Source organism: Culex quinquefasciatus, chromosome 2 (assembly GCF_015732765.1).
Source record: "Culex quinquefasciatus strain JHB chromosome 2, VPISU_Cqui_1.0_pri_paternal, whole genome shotgun sequence".
Lineage (NCBI taxonomy): Eukaryota > Metazoa > Arthropoda > Insecta > Diptera > Culicidae > Culex > Culex quinquefasciatus.
Genome location: NC_051862.1, coordinates 8,422,339 through 8,446,901, shown reverse-complemented (window position 1 = coordinate 8,446,901; position 24,563 = coordinate 8,422,339). Strand labels below are relative to the sequence as shown.

At 35.7% G+C, this 24,563-nt stretch overlaps 4 protein-coding genes across 5 annotated transcripts; 3 read left to right on the top strand and 1 right to left on the bottom strand.

Moving 5' to 3' along the window:
- The first annotated feature begins 350 nt into the window (after positions 1–350).
- Positions 351–7,526, top strand: LOC6043944 (venom serine protease 34). The gene is made up of 5 exons (XM_001861492.2): positions 351–385; positions 769–1,040; positions 1,474–1,689; positions 1,768–1,870; positions 6,872–7,526. The coding sequence occupies exons 2-5, from the start codon at positions 810–812 to the stop codon at positions 7,498–7,500; spliced, it is 1,179 nt and encodes a 392-aa protein (XP_001861527.2). The 5' UTR covers positions 351–385; positions 769–809; the 3' UTR covers positions 7,501–7,526.
- A 313-nt stretch (positions 7,527–7,839) lies between these two features.
- Positions 7,840–9,069, top strand: LOC119767685 (venom serine protease-like). The gene is made up of 2 exons (XM_038256840.1): positions 7,840–8,398; positions 8,450–9,069. The coding sequence occupies exons 1-2, from the start codon at positions 7,840–7,842 to the stop codon at positions 9,067–9,069; spliced, it is 1,179 nt and encodes a 392-aa protein (XP_038112768.1).
- A 584-nt stretch (positions 9,070–9,653) lies between these two features.
- LOC6043943 (ADP-ribosylation factor-like protein 6) lies at positions 9,654–24,207 on the bottom strand. 2 transcript variants are annotated; one of them, XM_038254715.1, is made up of 4 exons: positions 23,433–24,207; positions 16,854–16,892; positions 10,139–10,267; positions 9,654–10,078 (listed from the first exon to the last, which is right to left on the bottom strand). In XM_038254715.1, the coding sequence occupies exons 1-4, from the start codon at positions 23,608–23,610 to the stop codon at positions 9,804–9,806; spliced, it is 621 nt and encodes a 206-aa protein (XP_038110643.1). In that variant the 5' UTR covers positions 23,611–24,207; the 3' UTR covers positions 9,654–9,803. The 2 variants fall into 2 exon arrangements, with proteins under 2 accessions (XP_038110643.1, XP_038110644.1); XM_038254716.1 differs by lacking the exon at positions 16,854–16,892.
- Positions 13,738–17,777, top strand: LOC6043942 (peroxiredoxin-6). Its single transcript, XM_001861490.2, has 6 exons — positions 13,738–13,909; positions 13,979–14,135; positions 14,234–14,391; positions 17,163–17,222; positions 17,412–17,487; positions 17,549–17,777. Exons 1-6 carry the CDS (start codon positions 13,827–13,829, stop codon positions 17,678–17,680), a joined length of 666 nt encoding a protein of 221 aa, XP_001861525.2. The 5' UTR covers positions 13,738–13,826; the 3' UTR covers positions 17,681–17,777.
- Positions 24,208–24,563: the final 356 nt, after the last annotated feature.

The window sequence follows — 24,563 nt, the reverse complement described above, 5'->3', positions numbered from 1 at the left end:
AGAACGATGCCATAAACTTAAAAGCAATTTGCGTTTATCTTATTAGTCGCAAAAATATTTCCCTTCAGCAGCATCTCGGCAGCTTTAAACGTTTCACAAATTTCGTGAAGCTCAGAGTTCCCATTTTCAACTCATCCGAGCAAAAGTTAAAAACGTTAACATACCGACGAGACAGTTTTTTAGTACAACGCTGTTCTTAGTGAAAGTGTAATTTCGAGGACGGTTCAGATTTATGCATTTTCCGTGGGGGTGGTGTTAATTGGGAAAAAAGAAGTGGAAGATTTGATAGCTGACGAAAGTTGGGAAGGAAAAATTCGGAGCGCGGAAGTGAAAACGATGTCGGAGCGTTGTTCTGGCAAAATTCAGAATGGCCGGAGGAATAGAGGTAATTGATTTCGTTTCTTAATTAAACTGCTGCTCGCGATAAGCGGCGACCACGATGTAGCAGGTTCATTTGATGATGATTTCTGGGAAGTTGTTTGGCAATTTCGGACTTAACAGTGGGGTAGAGCAGAATATGGGAAAATGTTTAAAATGTTTGATTCTGAAATGTTTTCTTCAAGTTTGCTCGCATGTTCATACTTTTTTTTTAATTTAGTGATTTTTTGTGACCACTCATAATCAGCCCACAATCCCCAGAAATTAAAATATCCCCTCATCGAATTAGCTCCCCTAATGAAACGTTTTGTTTGCTTGTTTGTGTCCCCTGATGCTGCCACTCCTCAAACTCAACTTCTTTCTCATCAATTTGTCCACTCCTCCCTACAGGCGGCCTGTCCCGGCCGGAAACGTCGTCGTCCTGCCGTTTGATGTCGATGCTGATGTTGTTGCTACTCGGCGCCATTCCCTCGTCGACGCAGCAACAGCAATACTCGGCCGGTTGTGACTTTTACCAGGACGTGGCCTCGGGCCAGTCTTATGCCATCTATTCGCCCAATTACGGCGCCCCCTATCCGGTCAACATCCGCTGCCGCTGGACGCTGGCCACCACGCCGGGCTCGAGGATTGCGTTGACCTGTCCGGACGTGGCCATTCCACAGGTGAGTTTTGGAGGATTTTTTGTCATGTTTCAACGTTGCTATTTCTATGGATCGTGCCCGGTTGCAATCTTTTTGATCTCTCCGAGGACAGTTTTGGTTTCCTGTGAGTGAAATCGGATACGCGACGAGGCGGCGTCCGGGCACACTGGGACAAATTTTTGAACTCTAAACTCTTATCTCTTAACTCGTTGACTCGTTGACTCGTTGACTCGTTGACTCGTTGACTCGTTGACTCGTTGACTCTTGACTCTTAACTCAATATTTATTTCCAACATTTTGTCCAAATATCTAACCAAACTCCACCACCGTGCAAATCCCACCAGAGTCCTGACCCGGATTAACCAAAATCGTCATTTTGTTTTCCGCTTCTCTATCGCTCACAAAATCTAAATTTATTTCCACCGAAAAAAACAAAATCCAACTCACCATCAAGAGCGCCTCGTGTTACTACGACAAACTGCTGATTTCGACCGGTGGCCAGGCGAACCTGGGCGATGCCCGCGCCTACTGTGGCACCGGAACGCTGACGATGGAATCGACGGGCAGTTCGATGGTGGTCGCGTTGGACGTTCCCGCCAGCAGTGCGGGCGGTGGTCGATTCTACTGTACGGCCACAAAGCTGGACTGCGCCTGTGGGATGCGGCGAAAGGTGAGTTTGATTGGGACGGGGGCTGGTTGATGAAAGTTTATATTTTTGAGCTTTTTTTTTTGTTTGTTTTGGGCGTAGAAAAGAATTGTTGGTGGGACGGAAACACTGGTGAACGAGTTTCCCATGCTGGCGGCACTGGTTGATTCGACGGGAGGAGGAATCTTCTGTGGAGCCACAATCAGTAAGTTTTTATTTACACATGAACTTGAGAGATTATTCGTTAGTACTGCATCTTAACTTGATTAACATCAACTAGGGCCAATGCAAATATTTTTCAAAGTTCCACTCTGGACGGGGTCGAGGGGGGCAATGAAATAAAAAAAATATAAAAATTTAAATAGCAAGTCATAGTTTCAACATTTGTACGGAGAAATTGTTTTAAAATGCATTTTAAATTAGTTCAGTTGTTTTGCAATTATTCGTTTTCAAAAAATGTAAGATTTGACGAAATCAAAAAATTTAGCGAAATTTTGTAGTTTTTTGATAAAATATTGTTTTTGCCCCCTGATTTTTCGGGCCAAAATTCAGATGGGGGGGGGAGGGAAGACAAATGATTTTAGTCCATTCAAAATGTTTATGTTGCTTTCAGCGATGGAAGATCATCAAAAGAAAATCTTTGAACGTTCATCAAGAGAAAACATCCAAAGTGAGCATGGCTCTCCCCTCTCGCGCACGAAAGATCGGTAAAAGAAATTGAAAAAAAAGTCATCATCTTGATTATTCGGTTGAACATCTTTTTCACTACTACACTTGCAAGTGTAACGTCACACGTCGAAAAATGACCTGTCACATTTTGTAGATGGGCAATGTGTGTAAACAAAGCGAAATAATTAATTTTAAGTGGTGCTGCCAAGTAAATTCACTAAAAATCATCAACAGATTGATTTTCTTGGAGAACTTCGGGAACGATTTTCTTTCACGTGATTTGCCTCCTCTCTCTTTCGCGGGTGAAAAAAAAAGATTTTTTTGTGAATATTCCATCCCTGGTTGCTTTTAAAATTTTGAAATTATTTTCATATTAAAAGAGCAGAAAATTCACAAAAGTTTAATTTATAACATTGAAAATCGAATCAAAAGTTTCGAAGATTGTCGCGAGTTGAAAAATGTGGGCTTATTAGTTAACTCATTTTTAACACTGGAACGCCCAACGCATGTCCAACTTACACGGATGCCCAAGCCTCCCAAAAAAGGTGGAACGGTAACTTCAACTCGCTGGTTCTCGGGCATTACTCAACCAATCGGGACAATTCTTGTTTCCAGTGATTTGTAAGAATGTCTAGATGATCCTAAAATTTTGCAGAACTTGATTTGAACAAATCTGTAATTTCTGCGACCGAAAACATCGTTCCAACTTTTTTTAAACGACTGCCAACGCGAAATTTTTGTCGATTTTTTTTTACACGCGAAAAAAAAGTTGGAACGATGTTTTTGATCGCAAAAATTACAGATTTGATCAAATTAAGTTCTGCAGAGTTTTAGAATCATCTAGACATCTTAACAATTCACTGGAAAGAAGAATCATTTTGATTGGTTGAGTTATGCCCGAGAACCATTTAGTTCAAGGGTGCTCAAAGTTTTTGTAGGCCGGGCCAAATTTGAAGCTCAAATGAGCTTGCGGGCCAAATTTACAAAACAAGTTTAAAAAAAAAAAAATTACGTTATTTTAATTTAAAATACAAGAAAATACATTTACAAGTTGATTTTTTTTTTTAATTTATGTTATTTTTTAACATTTTCGTTCAAAATAATAAAAAACATAAGTCAGAATTTTAACATTTCAATGAAAAAAAATGTAAGAAAATGTTTAAGCACTCGTTAAGTTAAACATTAATCATTATTTTCAACAAAAAAAAGATTCGACAAAAAAAATTAACGAAAAAACATTTTAAAAAAAATCAAATTATTCGCTCTACAGCATTGCCTTGGCGTTCTCGATTGCGAGATTCCTACTCGAAACTAAGTGTCCGAAGGCTTGATTGGTTGAGGCAATTGCAAACCTCTTTTTACACCTTAGCTTCCATCCATCCCGGGATTCGAACTGACGACCTTTGGATTGTTAGTCCAACTGCCTACCAGCGACTCCACCGAGACAGGACCCAGGGAGACGACTCCTACACCTGGACTGAGCTAACGACCTTAACTTTTTTTTAAGGTTAGTCCGGGGCCAACATTTACTTCCCGTCCGACGGAAGGCGTGATCAGACAAATCTCGTCTCGAAAAATGCCACCGGGACCGTCTGGGATCGAACCAAGGCCGACTGGGTGAGGGGCAATCACGCTTACCCCTACACCACGGTCTCGGCAGAAAAAACATTTATTCATCGAAAATTCACTAAAATTCCAATAATTTTAAATAAACCCAAACATGCCCAAATGTTTCTAAACGCAGAGGAATGCATTTTTAATTGATTTCAGCTGATTGCACTTAAATTTCCATTAATTTTTCTTTTAAGTTTTTTCAAAAAATATTTTGGCTCCTGGTTTTTCGATCCGACAAAAGCTTTGTAAAATATTTGCAACAGCCTTGATCTTCCGATTTCAACATTTTGTCTGTCTAAATTAGATGGTAGTCAATCAGATTCGTTATCTATCTGAAATGAGTTCAAATCCCGAAGGAAGGTTTCTAAGTGCAAAGTTAGTTAGAGGGTCAGGGACAGGGTTCATAAAAGGGTTATTATAATATATATGACATATATGACTTTCAAATTAATATCGAATACTTTGAAAATACCTTTATTTTTGCAATTATTACAAATTTCTACCAAAATCAATTTTGAACATTTTATAAATATTTCCAAAAATGTTTGATAATTTTGTTGACGATATTTAATAGTTACTCCCATTGAAACGTGTGAAATTGTTTTAATCATTCAAATGTTTGAACAAAATATTAGTGTCCTAAAATGGGGATCAAAATATTGATAAATCATTAGTTTTTTATTAACAAAAACAAAAGATTAGCTCAAAAAAGATTAAAATAATTCTTAATGGTAAAAGAGTAAAAAATCACTTTACAAGTGGTCAACGGGCCATTTTACATAATCATTCAAAATGGTTCCGCGGGCCACGTTTGGCCCGCGGGCCATACTTTGGTCACCCCTGTCGTAGAGGGTTCATATTTGACATGAGTTCATCTCATGTATAGACAAACAAACCCTGAAAGTTTCATCCAAATCGGACCACCTCGATACGACCTCTAGAACAAACCGAGCAGAATCTACAAATACTGCCTCTTAAAGAGAAAATTGTTGAAAATTTTGGAAGTTTTTTTATATTGTAAAAAAAACTGATTTTTTTTGCAAAAAAAATGCTTTTATTTTAATTGAAAAAGGGCTTTTATTTTTATTAAAAAAAAAAGAAAAGGGTTAAGTCATTGCAAATTTGATTTTGCATCTAAAAAAATCATTTTGCATCTTAAAAATGATTTTTAAAATTATATTTGACAATAATTTTATTTTTTTCCATAAATCATTTTTTTTTTTTTCAAAAATTTGTATATCCGATACCAGATTTTGCACCATCCCAAACCGCAAAAGATGCCTTTTTTAGTCCACTAAGCAGTATAAAAAAATCGAAAATTAATTAAAACCAATTTGGTGATGAAAAGTCCCATTTTGTATGACAAGCCCGCAAAATTATATGGAGCCTTGTATAGAAAAACTAATGATGCAAAATTATTCATTTTACAGATGATATGCTTGGACAAAGTTCCATCCAAATTGAAATAATATAACTTTTAAGATGGTCGATTTCACAATTAAAAAAAATTAATTGGTTTTTATTGCATAAATATACGTTAAATAATGTATTCTTAATAGTTTATAATCGATTTAAAAAGTTTAGTTTCTAAATGAAAAATACAATTTTAAGCAATAATTATTTGTTTTGCCACTGTTTTGAATTATAGAGAGGAGGGGGGGGGGGGCAAGAATTTGAAACAAAATTTGTATTTTCCTAACGATTCGTTTTTCTTGTTTTTTTTTTTAACCATAGAATTAAATTTTAAGCCCTGCAGCAGTTGGAACAAATTTTCAAAAAACATGCACTTTTTGCTTGAACACAAATTATATAGGATTCATAGTTTTTATTTAGTCTTGAGAAGAATTTCGGTATATTTCTACACAGTAAAAAATGTGTAAATTAGGAAGGTGTAATTTTGGAAGGTTAAATATTTCCTCAATTATGATGTAATTTTACCTCGATTTAGACTGAAAAAAGTGACATTGCACCAGAAAAGTGGTAAAAAAATTACACATTTTCAGAGGGAAATTTACACACTTTTTCTAACATAAAATATGTACCCCTTCCCAGATGTAATATTACCATGATTTTGTTTACTGTGTAGTATTTTTTTTTAATTTTCATAAAAAATATATTTGAAATTTTTATCAACATTCATTCACGGTTTTTGGTATTTGACCGAATATGTTTTCAGTATTACAATAGGCCGATGCAAATATTTTTCAGAGTTTTTGTCCCTCGGCTCTGACCGGGGTCGAGGGGGGGGCAAAAAATAAAAAAAATATATATAAATATTGAAATAACCAGCCACAGTTGCAGCATTTGCATGGAAAATGTGTTTTAAAATGCACTTTACACTACTTCAGTTGTTTGCAATCATTAATTTCAAAAAAATAAATGAAAGATATGACGAAAACAAAATTTTTAGCGAAATAAAAAACTTAAACATCGAAAATTTTCAAGCATTCAACAGATTTTTAAATCAACCCAAACATGCTTAAAAAATGATTCCAAACGCAGGGAAATACATTTTAAATAGATTTCAACTGATTGTTCTTAAATTTTCATTGAAATATTGAAGTTTTTTTTTTTTTAATATTTATTTTGCCCCCTGATTTTTCAGGCCAACTTTGAAGGGGGGGAGGGGGACAAAAACTTAACATAAAATTTGTATTCGCCATTTGGTTTGTTAAAATTTTTAAAATTTCGTTAAAACTTTTTTTTACAAATCGATATCTTTGTAGAACATTTTCTAATAAAACTCTAGAAATGTTCGTTTAATGATTGTTTAACTGATCAAGAAAATTCTTTTCAAGATAAAGTTTTTTTTTTAACAGTAAAGAAAATCATTCCACCATCTTTAAATTGTTTAAATTAATGCATAACATAATTTTACCTACACATTTCTAAAATCATTAATGTCAATTTTAACATCCCCCAGTTACCAACTACCACGCCCTCACGGCCGCCCACTGCCCCCTAGGCCGTTCCATCACCAACCTGGGCCTGCTCGTCGGCGACCACGACATCACCTCCGGCACGGACACCTCGTACGCCGCCCTGCACCGGCTAGCCTCAATCCGGTCCCACGAGTCGTACAGCACCGTCACCAAGCAAAACGACATCGCGATCGTGCGAACCCAAACGGAGATCCTGTTCACGGCAGGAGTTGGACCGGCCTGCATGCCGTTCAAGTTCTTTGGGGCCTCGTTTGTGGGCGTTGAGTTGGAGGCGGTTGGCTGGGGATCGACGGACTTTGGCTATCCCAAGTCGAACGTTCCGATGAAGGTGGATCTGCCGGTGGTTGATCCGGGACGGTGTAATGGGAGTTATAGCTATTTCTCGAGTAGTCAGTTGTGTACCTGGAACGATGGGAAGGACACCTGCCAGAGCGATTCTGGGGGTCCGTTGTTCTATACGGATTTCTACAATGGATTGGTTTACTTGACGGGGATCGTAAGTTATGGTAGGGCTTGTGCAACTAATGATCCGAGCGTTAGCACCAGAGTTACGGATTTCATGAGTTGGGTTATTCAAAATACCCCAGAGTGGACTTATTGTTATCAATGAATGAATAAAACAAGGAACAAACAACGTCTACAGGTCTTGTTTATTTGAGATTACATGAAAAGTACTTGATTACACCAAGATTAAGGTGTTTGGTTCTGCTATCTGACTTCGTTGGAACCGTCTTCATTTCTCCAAATTTTGTTACGTTGATATCACTGAAATTTTGCAAACTGATCTGGTTGCTGAACTGCTCTCAACTCGACTGATCACATCCAAAATGCAACTAACAATACTAGCATTGTATCACCCACTACACCAACTTGTTTGAACAGTTGTACTTTCTGGAGGTCGTCACCAATTTCCAATGCCAATGCAATCGATCTTCCCTCAGTCTCCAAAATGATCTTGTTACGATCGCTACTGGTGCTCGTCACCACCTCGCTTCCCCTAACCTTCGCCCTTTTCGAGGGCTGCGACCAGCAATACCAACTGACCTCAACAGCCAACGTCCAGCTCATCTCCCCGTTCTACCCGAATCGCTACCCATCAGGCAGTTCCTGCCGCTACACGTTGATCGCCCCCTCCGGCTACACGATCGACCTAACCTGCTCGATCAAGATGGACACCACCGCGGGAAGTTCGGCCTGCTCGTCCGAACTCCTCTACATCTCAAAAGAGGGATTCCCATCCGTCGTTGGCAGTGAGTTCTTCTGTGGAAGTGGAACCGTTGCGCGACGATCGCTCTTCAACAAGATCATGATCGCGTACTCGTCAAGCAGTGCCAGCGCCGCTGGGTCGTTCAGCTGTCAGGTGCAGGTCAAGCCGCAGGACTGCGATTGTGGATGGTCAGTTACGCAGAAGATCGTGGGAGGTAGTACGGCGGGGGTCAACGAGTACACTTCGTTGGTTGGGCTGCTGGACAAGATCACCGTGAACGTGTTTTGCTCTGGGGTCATCAGTAAGAACCCAGCTATAACTCAGTAGAATCAGTACTAACGATCTCCAACAGTCAATTACAGGTACATCCTGACGGCGGCCCACTGCGTGGACAACACTCCGAGTCCGGATCGTATCCAAGCCCTGGTTGGCGATCACAACTACCGGAACGGTCTCGATACCCCCTACTCTCGGTTGTACGACATCGAGAGTATCGTATGGCACGAGAATTACGTCGCGTCGACTAGGGATAACGACATAGCGGTCCTAAAAACCACCGTGGACATGGAGTGGACTCGGGGTGTCGGACCAGTTTGTCTTCCGTTCAACTACTGGTACTACGACTTCAACACGCTGCAGGTTGACGTGGCGGGTTGGGGAACTACAAGTTTCGGAGGTCCACAGAGTACGACCTTGCTGAAGACCACCTTGGACGTGATCGCGAATGGAAATTGTCCGGTTCAGTACGTCAACAGTAAGAAGATTTGCACTTTTACACCTGGTAAGGACACGTGTCAGTTCGATTCCGGTGGTCCGCTGTATTTGCGTGGGGTTCAACGGATGTACACGATCGGGATCGTCAGCTATGGAGGAGCCTGTGCAGCGGCCACTCCGTCAGTGAATACAAGAATTACGGCGTATCTCGATTGGATACAGACCAAGACACCTGGAGCGACTTATTGCGTTAAATAAATACTTCATGGAAAATGTATTTTTATGTATGATTTTTTTTTTTAAATGACAAAAACAAAACCAAAACCAAAACCAAAACCAAAACCAAAACCAAAACCAAAACCAAAACCAAAACCAAAACCAAAACCAAAACCAAAACCAAAACCAAAACCAAAACCAAAACCAAAACCAAAACCAAAACCAAAACCAAAACCAAAACCAAAACCAAAACCAAAACCAAAACCAAAACCAAAACCAAAACCAAAACCAAAACCAAAACCAAAACCAAAACCAAAACCAAAACCAAAACCAAAACCAAAACCAAAACCAAAACCAAATTTTAAGAAAATTTAAATTGCATCCCTGGTTTTTCATACCATCGTTCATAAAATAAAAAGCTTTGTCATAGTAGGCATGAATGGAGCAAAGCTTGGAAAGAGCGAGCTTTGCTATAACGAAAAGCTTTTACGGCTCTCTATCAAACTTATAGCTCAGTCCGTTTTCACCAAGCCTGCTTTGTTATTCGATAAAAGCTTCTCTTCTGCATTCCATAGCAAAACAACTCTCATTTTTAGAAGTCATCATAACGAACTGGAAAAAGAGGATTTTTGCAAAGCCCATCGAAACATTTATTATTCTTGACTAGATTTTCAATTCCTAAATTCCTAAATCGACCTCACTGATATGTTTTTTACACCTTTCTAATCGAATTACAAACCTTGCCATCCTAAAACCCCTCCCCCTTTCGCAGTCTTTTAGGTACTCTTCTCCTTCGAGCTGGCCACGCACTCCCGAATCTGGTGCACCATCCACTGCACGCCGTCCTGCAGGCCCTCCCCGGTCAGCGCGTTGCTCGAGCTGATGTGCCACGGCTTGTCCTTGATCTTCTCCAAGCCCAGTCCAGCGGCGATCTTCACGCTGCTCAACGCGTCCGCGCAGTCCATCTTGTTGGCAAAGAACAGTATCGGAACCCGGCGGTTCGCAATGTCCTGGTGCTGCAGCAGCAGCTCCAGCTCGTCTTTTACGACCACTGAAAGAGAAAATTTAAATTCAATTGCGAATTTTAAAATAGCAACAAACGAAAAGTCACCTAGCCTCATTCGGTCGCTGGAATCGATGACGAACACTATGCCCTGGCAGGACTTGAAGTGGTGCTCCCAGAGACTGCGGTATCGCGTGGCACCGGACATGTCGAACGCCGTGAAGAAGACTCCCTGATCTGGAAGGTGAGTAGATAATGTTTTGAAATTTATTAGAACCGCATTCAATCTGAATGAAAGACTATAATTTCTAGTTCTATAACAATCATATTCTATTTAAACTATTGATATCATTAATTTTTAATCGTAAAACAACGTCGACGGTTTTATAAGGACACTTATGATTTTTTACAAAATTATAGAAGTAACTGTCGAAATCAGGCTTCAAAATTTGTGTGTTAAAAACATCCTAAAAATGTGAAAAACTATAAATTGTTTTCATTTTTATTTTAAAACAATTTTTGAACCTATAATCTTGAAAAAGACATTTTTAGTGCTTCTTATTAATATTCCAAATTAAAAATTGTGACCTGTTTGAAATCTACTGTTTAATGTCACCAAAATAAATTTAAAAATATTCAAGCTCATTCAAACTCTTCTAAATATTAACGATTTTCTTATATGAAGTCCTTTACCAAGTCCCAACCCTCCTCTTGACAGGCTTCGATCCAAAAAATCGCAATAAATATTTTTTAGGTATAAATCTTTAAAATGCATTGTAAAGACGAACCCTTGAATTCAAAAAATAAATCTTCGGTTTAAGGACACTACTTGTTTTATGAAAATATGCCAATGTTTTGAAAAAAATAGGTAGATTGCTGGGGTAAATTTTGTACCGTATTTTTGACAGACCGTATTCTTGACTGATTTTTGACCCTTACTTTTATGGCAAAATAAGTAGTAGAGTTTATATTTAAAAAATGAAATAACACTAAAAACGGAAAAGTGAATGGAAAATTATGAAAACACAAAGATAACTAGCAATCAAAAACAAAAACTTAGCAAGATAAATGCATATAAAAATACTTAAAATGAATGAAGAAAAACATAAGAAAGAAAACTAAAGTTAAAGTAAGTTTCGAGTAAAGAGAACAGAGAGTTCTGATCAATTTAGAAAAGCAATAGTGGAAAAAAGATTATTCTCGGTATTGGCATTTTTTTGTTTCTTTAGTATGAGTAAATAATATTTCCTTTTAATTCTGGATTAACAGCGGACCGGGAAGATAAAGTTTGAAAAACCGGAATAAAAAGATTAATACGACATTTTCAAACGTCAGTCTCTTTTTGTCAAATTCATTACTAGTTTCCCCTAAAATAATGCAGCAATTAGGCTAAAAAACAAGGAAAACTTGAAAAAGTAAAATTTGTAATGAAGTATTTTCCAACATCTTATTCAGAGATCAATAGATTGTTCCGTTTTACCTTTCTTCCAGAATTTTCAATCGTTTTATATTTTCAGTCTGTTTCTAATTGTAGATCGAAATTGCAATTCGAAGTATTTTTTTTTTTAATTGTTTTGTTTTTTGATTCCTAATGTTCGTATAAGTCATTTTTAATTATTAGTTTCTCCGTACACATTTGGAATCTGTCCGTGTCCATATGAAAATATTAGGAAATCTATATCTTGAGAAGTGATTTTCTTATCGATTACGTGTCCTCGGGAAAACATTTTTTTTCAAAAAAAATGGATCCACAAATAATATGATTTTTCACTTTGTATCACAAAAACTCTCTCTCTCTCCTTTTTTTATTTTTAGAAAATGCACTGTTTTCGAGTTAAACCATTTTTAGTATAATTGTTCGAAAAAAAATGATCTTCATAATCACGACTTACATTTCAAAAGGCCCAAATCATTCATTTTCCTGATAAAAAGTGAAATAAAAATTCGCTAATATTTTCCGTGTACCCATTTTACCGAAAAGTCCTAATCATAACCTATAATTTTGCCTCAGATACCAAATAGATTTTAAAAAATAATAGCTTTTTTTCTGAGATTTTCGTGGCATTTTGTTTGGACAGGTCTTAAATTTGTGTGAAGATTTGTATGGCAGGGATGGTATTTTCTCGTTTCCTCGCCGATGGTGAGGGCTTTTAAATATCGTCCCTCGCTCAAATCATCAAATTTTCGGCGTTCTCCCAAAACTACATCAAGAGAGCGAAGCGAAAACGACGCCGATGAAATAGCGAGCAACGAACAAACCGATGCGTAAGACGGAAAAAAATCTCTCACACGGCCAGTCCCCTCGCTCAAAAGGCAAGAGAAAGAGCAATCGTGAAATTCTCTCGCCCGTAAGCGCTGTAGAAATGAGTTCATTTGTGTGCGTGAGCTCCAGTGTACGTATACAGCAATTTCGTGTGCGTGTCTCTCCGGTTGGAACGATAGTTCCATCGGAGCCAGCGATACGGTATTTCTCGTCGGTTCGTTGGGCTTTCGATATTCGCGATAGCAAGCCGACCATCACTCGGCTGCGAAAGAGAAGAGAAATTTTAAGAGACGAGGAACGCACCGAAATATGCATCAATGATAGTGCGATGGTGATGGTTTACCTACCCTGTTGTATGGAAAGAAGTTTAAGAAGCAGTAGAGAAAGGTAGAGAATCGCTCCTTTGATTTGAAATGAGAAAAAACCTGAAAAATCAGAATTATTTTCTATTAATAAAAAAATTAATGTTTATTTTTTTCTGTAATAGTAAACATTTGAAAACAAATTCGTTTTTGATTTTTTTTTTTTTCATTTATTTTGAAGTTTAACATCGCAGAATTACAATTTTTAATGGTTTTTATTCTTTAAATAGCTACATTTTACTAGGAATTTTTAATCAAATTGTTCAAGAGTTTTGCTTTTATTGATAGATTTTAAAAATACTTAAATTTCTAATTTTGCCCAAGAAAATGAGGATATTTCGAAAATTATGGATGGCCCAAATTTTTTTTGTTCTATTAATTTAAGAAGTTTTTAAAGCATTTTTGGATAATATTCAGTTTGAATATTGTCTTGAGGGGTTCTTCTTAAAAAGCCTTATAAACGGATTTTCAGTGTTCAAGAATGTTTACAAGATACAAAAATTCAATAAAATAATCAAACTCACAACAACCAATCCCAATTTCAACCGCCAGGGAGGTGTGTTTCATCACTCGTATATTCCTATACGAACACACCACTCACGCTGCTCATCAACCGCGCCACAAGCTAAGCTCAAGTTTCCTGTTTTACGCCCTCGGAATGTGTTGACTTTAGGACTAGAACCGGCAAAACTTACTGAGCTCACAGCTTCTCCGCTGGTACACTCTCGAAAATAATATCAAAGAAGAAAAGTGCAATAAGTACAATGTTAACCCTTAAGTGACCAAGACTTTTTCAAATTTTTCAAAAACAGCTGAAAATATTACTAGAATTGCATTACATATTTATTATTCAACAATTTAAATGAAATTGATACCGAAAATGATGTAATTGACTGCAAACGGCTACGCCCGGTCTAATAGTCAAGATAATAAAGTAATCAACTCACACACAAGTTCGCCAAGTAAGTAATCTAGGAAGCCGAAAACAGCTGAGCTTGATGGTCAGAGACCAACCAGGCCTACTATTTGAGATTGATAGCGCAAAGCTTATATATTGTCCTCTGCGTTCGTCCCGAGCAGTTCAGTCAGTTCTAGTAGTTCGTACAGTGAACAACTCTCCGGCTTTTCTTAGTTCGCTTTTTGTTCGACAAGTTTTGTGGTGCAATTCAAGATGCGTATCGGATCAACCATTCCCAACTTCAAGGCCGACAGCACCAAGGGCCCGATCGATTTCTACGAGTGGCTGGGAGATTCGTTAGTGTTCTCTTTAGAATTTATTGCTTGAAAGTGAAATTAAAGCAGTTTTTTTGTGATTTCCATCAGATGGTGTGTGCTGTTTTCCCATCCGGCCGATTTCACCCCGGTTTGCACGACCGAGCTGGGCCGGATTGCGGTCCACCGGGAGCACTTTGAGAAGCGAAATGTGAAGATTCTGGCGCACTCGGTCGATGACCTCAAGTGTCACGTCGATTGGGTCAATGTGAGTGTGTAAATTGTCAATCGGCTAATCATTTATTTAGTGTTGTGATAACGATAGTTTAATCAACAAAATGTTGTTTGTTTGATGGTTTGTGATAGGACATCAAATCGTACTGTCCGGACATCATTGGCAACTTCCCGTATCCGATCATTGCCGACCCGAGCCGTGAGCTGGCCGTTCGGTTCGGAATGCTGGACGATAACGATAAGGACGATCCGGAGCTGGCCCAAACCGTGCGGGCACTGTTCATTATCAGGTGAGAATGAAAGCTATTATAATTTGAATCTTAATTACACTCAAACCCCGATGGTTTGACACCAACTGTTGTCAAACGAACGGGGTCACGTTTTAGTTTGACACACCTTTAACACGGAGTTCACACACACTACCAAGCGTTTGTTTTAATAGTGTGCGTGAGCGCCGTGTAAAAAGTGACAGTTCGTCACTTTTTAGTTTGACTTTGACCAACCAACGGGGTACAAACTAAAAAAGTGTCAAACGAAAAAGTGACCAACCACCGGGGGTTGAGTGTATTTGTATGCTTCTTACGTTTGAAAATGATCATAACATTTTTTAAAATTTCTTTATGAAAAATAATAATAAATAAGGATTTTTAATTGTTTTACCTGACCTTGATATCATTAAAAAAAAGCATCGAAATAAAATAAGTCGTAAGGAAGTTAACATATTTTTGCAATTCTGTTGTGAAACTACATACTTATTCTGTCAATCTCGAAATTTTTCAGCATCCATTTGAGTGTTGAAAAAGTCACCTTTTCAGCATTAGTATCGATAAGTAATACTTTTTGATACTGTTTTGAAGTTTGGCAAATAACATTCAAGCAGGAAAATGTTTTTAATATTTTGAATATTTTGAAAATTTTGAAAATTTTGAAAATTTTGAAAATTTTGAAAATTTTGAAAATTTTGAAAATTTTGAAAATTTTGAAAATTTTGAAAATTTTGAAAATTTTGAAAATTTTGAATATTTTGAATATTTTGAATATTTTGAATATTTTGAATATTTTGAATATTTTGAATATTTTGAATATTTTGAATATTTTGAATATTTTGAATATTTTGAATATTTTGAATATTTTGAATATTTTGAATATTTTGAATATTTTGAATATTTTGAATATTTTGAATATTTTGAATATTTTGAATATTTTGAATATTTTGAATATTTTGAATATTTTGAATATTTTGAATATTTTGAATATTTTGAATATTTTGAATATTTTGAATATTTTGAATATTTTGAATATTTTGAATATTTTGAATATTTTGAATATTTTGAATATTTTGAATATTTTGAATATTTTGAATATTTTGAATATTTTGAACATTTTGAATATTTTGAATATTTTGAATATTTTGAATATTTTGAATATTTTGAATATTTTGAATATTTTGAATATTTTGAATATTTTGAATATTTTGAATATTTTGAATATTTTGAATATTTTGAATATTTTGAATATTTTGAATATTTTGAATATTTTGAATATTTTGAATATTTTGAATATTTTGAATATTTTGAATATTTTGAATATTTTGAATATTTTGAATATTTTGAATATTTTGAATATTTTGAATATTTTGAATATTTTGAATATTTTGAATATTTTGAATATTTTGAATATTTTGAATATTTTGAATATTTTGAATATTTTGAATATTTTGAATATTTTGAATATTTTGAATATTTTGAATATTTTGAATATTTTGAATATTTTGAATATTTTGAATATTTTGAATATTTTGAATATTTTGAATATTTTGAATATTTTGAATATTTTGAATATTTTGAATATTTTGAATATTTTGAATATTTTGAATATTTTGAATATTTTGAATATTTTGAATATTTTGAATATTTTGAATAATTTGAATATTTTGAATATTTTGAATATTTTGAATATTTTGAATATTTTGAATATTTTGAATATTTTGAATATTTTGAATATTTTGAATATTTTGAATGTTTTGAAAATTTTGAAAATTGAAGATTTTGAAGATTTTGAAGATTTTGAGGATTTTGATGATTTTGATGATTTTGATGATTTTGATGATTTTGAAGATTTTGAAGATTTTGAAGATTTTGAAGATTTTGAAGATTTTGAAGATTTTGAAGATTTTGAAGATTTTGAAGATTTTGAAGATTTTGAAGATTTTGAAGTTTATGATGATTTTGAAGATTTTGAGAATTTTGAAGATTGTGAAGATTTTGAAGATTTTGAAGATTTTGAAGATTTTGAAGATTTTGAAGATTTTGAAGATTTTGAAGATTTTGAAGATTTTGAAGATTTTGAAGATTTTGAAGATTTTGAAGATTTTGAAGATTTTGAAGATTTTGAAGATTTTGAAGATTTTGAAGATTTTGAAGATTTTGAAGATTTTGAAGATTTTGAAGATTTTGAAGATTTTGAAGATTTTGAAGATTTTGAAGATTTTGAAGATTTTGAAGATTTTGAAGATTTTGAAGATTCTCTAGCCCCAATGTTACATTAGCTTTTGGATTGTGAACTAGTTGGAAAAAAGGCTGAAACTGGCTTTGTTGATTTTTTTCAATAATTTTTAAAATAATCTAACCACATGCATCACACGCTAATTCTGCATTATTTTAGATAAGCAGTTTTGTATGATGCTTCCAAATTTCATGCAACTAAATAACTATGCATTCATCTAATCCAATTTGGTGGCTATAATATTTACCCCCAGGCTGTGCTGGCCAAGATTTCAACGAGAAAAGTGCTGAAATATATTAAGAAAAAATCTTGAAATATTAAAAAATCGACTGATTTTGTACATGCTTCTACATGATCTGATCGGATACAAATAGGAAAGGAAAGATTTTCAAGAAGACTTCATGAAGTATTTTATGAAGCTTTGTCAATGAAAATCCTGAGAAAATCGTCACTTAGTTGCCGCTACTGAAAACATAAGAAATGTTTCCAATATTTCTAATCCCTTAATCAACTCAAGGCCAAAACTAATATAACTCAATTCTAATTCTTATTCCAGTCCCGATCACCGCGTCCGTCTGACGATGCACTATCCCACTTCTACGGGCAGGAATGTCGAGTAAGTAAACAACACCACACCATTTTTCCACTTTATGTAAATTTAGTTTGCTCGAGCCCCCGGAAAGAAAACAAATCATCCACTTGAACCTGACCAGACTCAATTAACATACTGCTTTTTTCATTACTCTATTTGTCTCTGCTCGGCCGGCCGACTTGACACTTGATCCAACAACCGACACTAAACCAGTGAGATTCTGCGTGTCATCGATTCGCTCCAGCTGACGGACCGGATCAAGGTGATTGCCACACCCGCCAATTGGACCGTAAGTTACAAACTGACATTTGGTCGAAAATTATGTGACTTAATATTCGTTACATTTTCAGCCCGGAACCAAGGTGATGATTTTGCCCAGTGTTTCCGAGTCGGACGCCGACCGGCTGTTCCCCAACGGAATCGAACGCGTCTCGATGCCCTCGGGCCACGTGTACGTCCGCACGACCACCGATTACGAGTAAAAGGGTTTGAGGGGAGATTTATTGTTGAAATTTAAATACTATTTTTAATAACGCTTCGAACAGCACTTTTCAAGTACACATTCCAATTGGCATCGTAGCAAACAGATTTATTTATCACAGCCGATGACACTCCCACGTGATCAATGCAAAACAACAATTTTGTTTTGATTTGCCACAGATAAGCAGACGTGAAATAAGGAACATTTTTACTGAAAAACCACCAATCACTCTACACTAGAGTCATCTTGTCCAGAGCAGTGGTGAGTACGAAATTGCCGTGGTGAGTTTCTGATTTACGTCTACTTGTCTGTAGATGCTTTGCGTCAAGCTAAATGCTGAACTATCCCACGACTATCAATTTTTAATAAGACTGCGAGAGGGCTGGTGTTGCGCCGGTGATACCTTATATAGACGAATCCAGTTTGAAATGGCCGCTAGGTGGCCAATGGTGTTAGAAATGACAGCTTCCATGTATTTGAATATGGGAGCTCAGGAAAATTAAATTTTTAAGCAATAAAATGATTATTTATGATAAAAGTATTGATTGATTAGGTGCACAAAATGTGGCTAGAATATTATTAAAATAAAAACTGTTCGAAAATTTTGCAATCGAGATAAGTACACCATTCGATTCAGCAGGAATTTTGGGCACCAAAAATATATAGTTTTCATATATTAAGTATTTTATTTTAAAAGAAAATTAACAAAAAGTATGAAAATCGAGACATTTAGTATGGGAGCTGTCAAATCTCTCACCATCAAAAAGCAGCGTTGAGCTTTCGCTGGATTTGTCTATTGAGGTGTTTTCGCCCGTCTGGACATGTCGTGCCCCGTGAGAAGGTCGTCTGTCTTTCAGACAAGGAAGGAAGTCGGAGAGATAATTGTAGGCGAACAGCCCAAGTAACCGCGAGGCACTAAATAGCGGCATTAAATCAGCATTATATTGGCATTTAATACCAGCAAATAATGCTTCAAAACATTAAATCAGCACTTTTCCCTTGAGAAATATTTCAAGTGGCGCACAGTGATGCCGATTTAATGCCTCACCGAAAGCTCGAACAAAAAAAACTGCTTTATCGACGTCAAGGCTGGGGGAAAAAAGGACAGCTAGCTGCTCCACACACTTGGTGGTGGGCCTCCTTTGTTTTTTTTTTCTCCTGTTGCGTTTCATGTGTGAGTGTGACACTACGATGTTATTCTTGCATTTTTCTCGTCGATCTCCAGGATGCGCGCCAGTCAACTGATGTATTCTGAAATGAGTGTTTGTTTTGAAAGTTTTAATCGATGTGGTTGATGCATCGAACATTAAGGAAGACTTTCTTTCTGCTGTTTCGAGTTTCTGGTTCATGAGAAAAACCCGTTGTCATTTTGTTGGACGAAAATTATTGACGAGTCACTCAGCAAATTGCGGCCATCCAGTCAAGTACAGTACAATCAATTACGGAAGGCTTGGGGTTAATAGGGACAAGTAATGGCTAACGGCTAACCTAAACTGTTTTTCCGAGGAGTGCTTGGTCCACGGTTGGCAAAATTTCACAAAGTGTATCAGACTTCCGGAAAGCAGCTTTTTGCTTGCGAGAAAAGTCATTCAATTTACCAGGGAACTTTTGATAATATCCTTTGTGCTATGGGCATATGTTTTGAAAAATTGGCTTAATTACAGGCTGCAGTTTTCCACAAAAAAAAAAATAACAAAAAAACACTTCAGTCAGCGGGAATTGAACCCAGTTCACGCAAAAATAAAACTGTTGCACACTGGGGGTAATGCGCCTTAGCCCGCACGCTTATTGGAACAGTATAACGGGAGAAGGATAAAAGTCAATAAGAGCGTGACTGGCTGAAATGTTTCCCGTATGGATGGGTTACTTTGTTGATAAACATCAAATGCTTTGAAGCACATTTTCAAGGTCGTAAATGGTGATTTAATGCCAGTTGTAATGCTGCAAAGTGTTGGTACTTTGAGGCATTCGCAAAGCTTATTTACTACTTCAAAGCATTCGAGTGCTGATTTAGTACGGAATAAATACTTCAATTTAGTGCTTGTGGTTACTTGGGAGGTTATTCATTTTGAACTCAGTACATGAAAACAAGAATGTAGGGCATGCAGAAGCTTTATCAACTACAAAGCGGATTGTTTGCTTTTTTGTCTCTTCCTCTTCTCAATAGTGATAATGACTCAGTTGGATTGTTATGCAAGCTTATTGCATGCATCACGAAAGCCCTCGAGATCAACAAGTTATCTGGCCAAGGGCAAATGTTCACAATATTTTGCTACTGGCATTGCATTTTAACAAGTTTGCCAAAACAATCAACAACAATATTTGGTTCAACAAATATTTCATGATTTTCAAATACTAACAATCAAGTCAACAGTCAATAGTAACCCCCGTCAAAGTTAACCCGAAAAATAAGGGGGCAAAAAAATTGGAAAGTGAAATCAATATAAATGCATTCCATTGCATTTAGAATCATTTACAGCATGTTTTAATTGATTTTAAAATCTCTGGAATTTTTGAAAATTGTCGATATTAATTATCGCAAAATGTTTTTTTTGCTATAATTTTTGTTTTCGTAAAATTATACATTTTTGAAAACTAATGATTGCAAAACAACTGAACTAGTGTAAAATGCATTTTAAAACACTTTTTCCATGCAAATGTTGAAACTAAGGCTTGTTATTTCAATATTTATATTTCTACAAGCCTTACCCGACAAACGACGTTGGTTGACGTCTTTAGCTTGTTTGCTTATTCAGCCTCTTGTGATCAAAATTTCAGTTTACGTAAATTTTCCCATACAATCTGCAGATGCTCCGGAATCGGTCCCAGAGTGGCCAAATTTGTCACTTTTTTGTGTGAGAACCTTTCTTGGGCTTATACGAACCCAACGCAACAAAAAGCACCTCGATCCGACGCTCCGTATTGAACTGATTCGCGTTCGAACAAAACTGTCGGAATTTTTAATAGATATAGATTTGAAAATGTGAATTTTATATATCAATCAAATCCCAATTTCAAATTCCCGACTTTTCTTGAACCTCAAATAATAGGCAATATTAATTATAAATATCAAACAAAATTTCTAAATAACAACAAATCTAACGATTGACAGATGCTGTAAAATTTAAGCATTGATAATTTTGATGCAGATAATCAAAAGCTTTACAATACATTACATTTCATGGTTCATGTTATAAATTGTCGAAAATAAAGTTTTGAATGAGATTGCAAAAAGTAAAAAAAATAACAAAAACATTTGTTTTAGTCATTCCATCACCCAAATTGTTTTTTTTTCAATGCCTTCTTTGAATGAAATCTGGACTCTACCACTAAATTTATTTTTTTATTTCTAGTTTTCATATAAATGAACGTTTGATGATAGTTTTTAATATTCCCAAAAAAATATTTAGAAATTAGTGTTAATAAATATGTTTAGTTGTAAGAATATTCCGAATTATTTGTGGATTTTGATATTTTATTAAGTTGTTGTTTTGTGGTTTTTGTTGTTTTTTTTTATTTTATTTTTTTTTTCATTGAAAAATCTAGTTAAATAAGCTAGCTTTACCACTAACTTTTTTCTAGATTTATGAAGAGACAATTAAAAAAAACATAATTTTAAGAAATAAAGCATTTTTTCCATTTAACACGAAAAACATTTGATTTTTTTTTAATAGTTAGGTTTCTAAGATTTATGAAAATCAAGCTGTATCTTCATTTTTTAATATACCTACTAATAAAAAAAATGCGAGAGTTAAGAAAATTGAAAAAAAACGCAAAGACTTAATGCATTTATGCCAAGTTGGAATCGTTTTACAAATATTCAAGTTATATGTCAAAATAGAACAGAGTATTTGAATAATATTTGTTTGAAAACTGTTAAAAAATATTATAGAACAATTCAAGAGTTACATTACGCGGGTTTCCTGACTATTTGACAACAAATCACAAAATCCGATTTTTCACGATTTGTGTAGCCACCCTGTTAACTGGTAAAACGTTTGCTTATGCCTTTTTTGAATCGAACAAAGACTTTTCAATCTTTTTTCAAATTTAAAATTTTGGTATCGTACAATTGTTGGAAAAAAATATTTTCTAAGATTTATTGATATTTTGCAAACTTGTGACTGAAGCATAACTGTAATAATTTGTAATCTCAAACAGCATTCGGTGATACTTTTTGCTTAAAATGGTTAAAATATGACTTAATATATAGTTTAATTGATTTTTACCGCAGAGACGATTCTGTGAACGGATCACTTTTCACAGAATCTATCGAATCCCTTACCATAACAAGGCCAATGGATTTTTTTATATTTTTAAATAACATTTTAAACTTTTGTGAAATTTTCTGATCCTTCAAAAAAAAAATATTAAAAACATTTTATAATTTGGTTGAAAATATGAGAAAAGAAAATTTGTCTTTTGTTAGAGGTGTTCTAACGTTAAGATAAAAAAAAATAATATTCAAAGAATTTTTGCAAATTTTTCTTTTTTAATATTGAAAAACGGATCAATAGATATCTTCAGTTGGAAATTAAAGGCTTAATTAGGTGACAAACTCAGAAAATTGTAGGCGAGCAGATTTTCAAAAAATATTTTTTCGGGAGTGCTTTTTTCAAGAATTAATTTTAAACTCAAAAAATCTCTAAAAAATCGAATATTTATACCTAAAAGTAGCTATAACTTGTAAAATATAAATATTGTAAAAGGTACATTTTATTTAAAAAAAAAAACAGTAAATTTCGATTGCAAATTCAATTTTGGTTTCGTAACTTTTTCATATTTTTCATCCTAAATTACAATATTTAAAAAAAACATTTTTTTCAAAAAAAACATATCTTGAGTTTTTTTAAAAAGCTCCTAAAGACATTTAAAACATAATAGCTTATAGGACCTTTTCAAAAAAATCTCTAGTTATCTCCTAAATTAGATTTTGCACTATCATGCACTTTATTACTATAAGTTGGCTCAATAGATGTTTTTTTCAGTCCCTTAAAACAAATTAAAAAAATCGAAAATTAAAAAAACTCCTATTTTGGGAATTCAACTTATAATAATAAAGAGTTAAATAAAGAAATGGGACTTTTTTCCGTGTGCTTTTTTCTGAAAAGTTCTAATGATAACCTACAACTTTGCCGAAGACAACAAATTGATAAGAAAATCCCTTCTCAAGACAGAGATTAGAAAATCACGAAAAAAAAAATGCGAAATTGTAGGGAACTACCTATTTTCATTTCATTTTAAAAGCGTCGGAAATATTCAATTTTTTTTTAAAATAGCGATAATTAGTTACATAAAAATACATTTTTAAAACTTCTATCAATCTCCAAATGCCGTTCATCAAACGACATTCATCGTGCTTTCATATTGAAACATCGATCACATCGCGCCACAAAGTCACGAAAAAACACAATTTATGTGACGTGACATTTGCGAAATAAAAATCAAACAAAGTCACGACACAACATAAACTGAAGCCAAAAAACTAAATAAAAACAAAAAGGAAGTCACGCTAATCGTTCACATGAAACTGCAACCTTGTCTACCCATTTTTGAGCGACTTCGGGAAGGTTCGCGTGTGACCAAGTCTTGCAAACCCCTTTTGACGAAACTAACCTCCAAAAAAAAGTGTGGTAAAATCGATAAACCTTGAGCATTCCCAACCATACGTTACACAAAATAAAAACCCCTCCATCAAGGCCTTCTAGATTGCATCAAACAAAACAAAAAAAAGCATGCACAACATTACTCACTCTGAAACCGCTCGATGCTGAATCCGACCGTCGGCACGATGACGTTACTGCGCTCGTCCGGGTTCTTGAACCGGTTCACAATCGTCGACTTGCCACTATTGTTCAACCCCACCACCAGGATGTTGATCTGCTCTTTTTTGATCTTCAGCATGCTGGACAGCTTGTCAAAGAGACCCATGGTTGCGTGCCTCCAGGCGATTGCCCCCCGTACAACTCCGCCAAGTATACCTTCAAGGCGCGTCGAATCGTGTCAAGGTCCCGCGCGCGATTCACACACTTCCGGCCGAACGCTGACCGCTGACGGATTGCCACCCCAGCGCGCGGCGACGACGACGACTGTGAACGGTGGCCACCTTATTGATCATACACATTGTTCTCTGGTCTAGTTAGCCTTGCACGGCGTTGCACACTTACACGTGTCCTTCGGCGGTTCCCAATGGCAGCCAGCGACTGTTATTTCCCTTCGAACCGCGTACGAGCATATATTTACGGCCAAACACAACATTAATCACACACTTTTCCGACAATTATATACTTTCTTCGAAATAGCAAACAAAAAACACCAAACTACTCCGCAGTAGCGAAACTTTTAAAAGATTTCCCCGGAAAAGATTTGCGAGCATGTGTTGCATAACTCAGGGCGCGTTGAATTTTGCATGGCCGCAGCAAAAACTTTTACATTCTCAGTCTGGGGGGGCGAATTTTGCAATACTTGCAACTGTTGGGCAGCGCGATTTGTTTTAAAATCTACACGGTTTGAAGTCTCAGCAGGCACTGGTACTGCCGCTTGCTGTCAGCTGTAAGGGTAGCGCACATTTTGGGAATGTTTGAGGTGTCGGTTGTCAGGGTAACGGCGAAACGAAGGTAGGGTTTGCGACGACGGAAACGCGTGATCCCGCGTGAAGTACTGGATAGTTTTGATCATTCATATAGTTGAGCACCAAATTAGAATTGCGTTAGAAAATTTAAAACAACTGTTCTGTATTGAACTTTTACAGAACGAGAATCAAACTAGCAGCTTTTTAATTCTTAATCCAACACAATACCATTGCGCTATACAGCGCTTGATGGTACATGAGAGACAGAGCAAGAACATGCTCTTCTCTTTGACCCATTATTCGTATTTGCGCC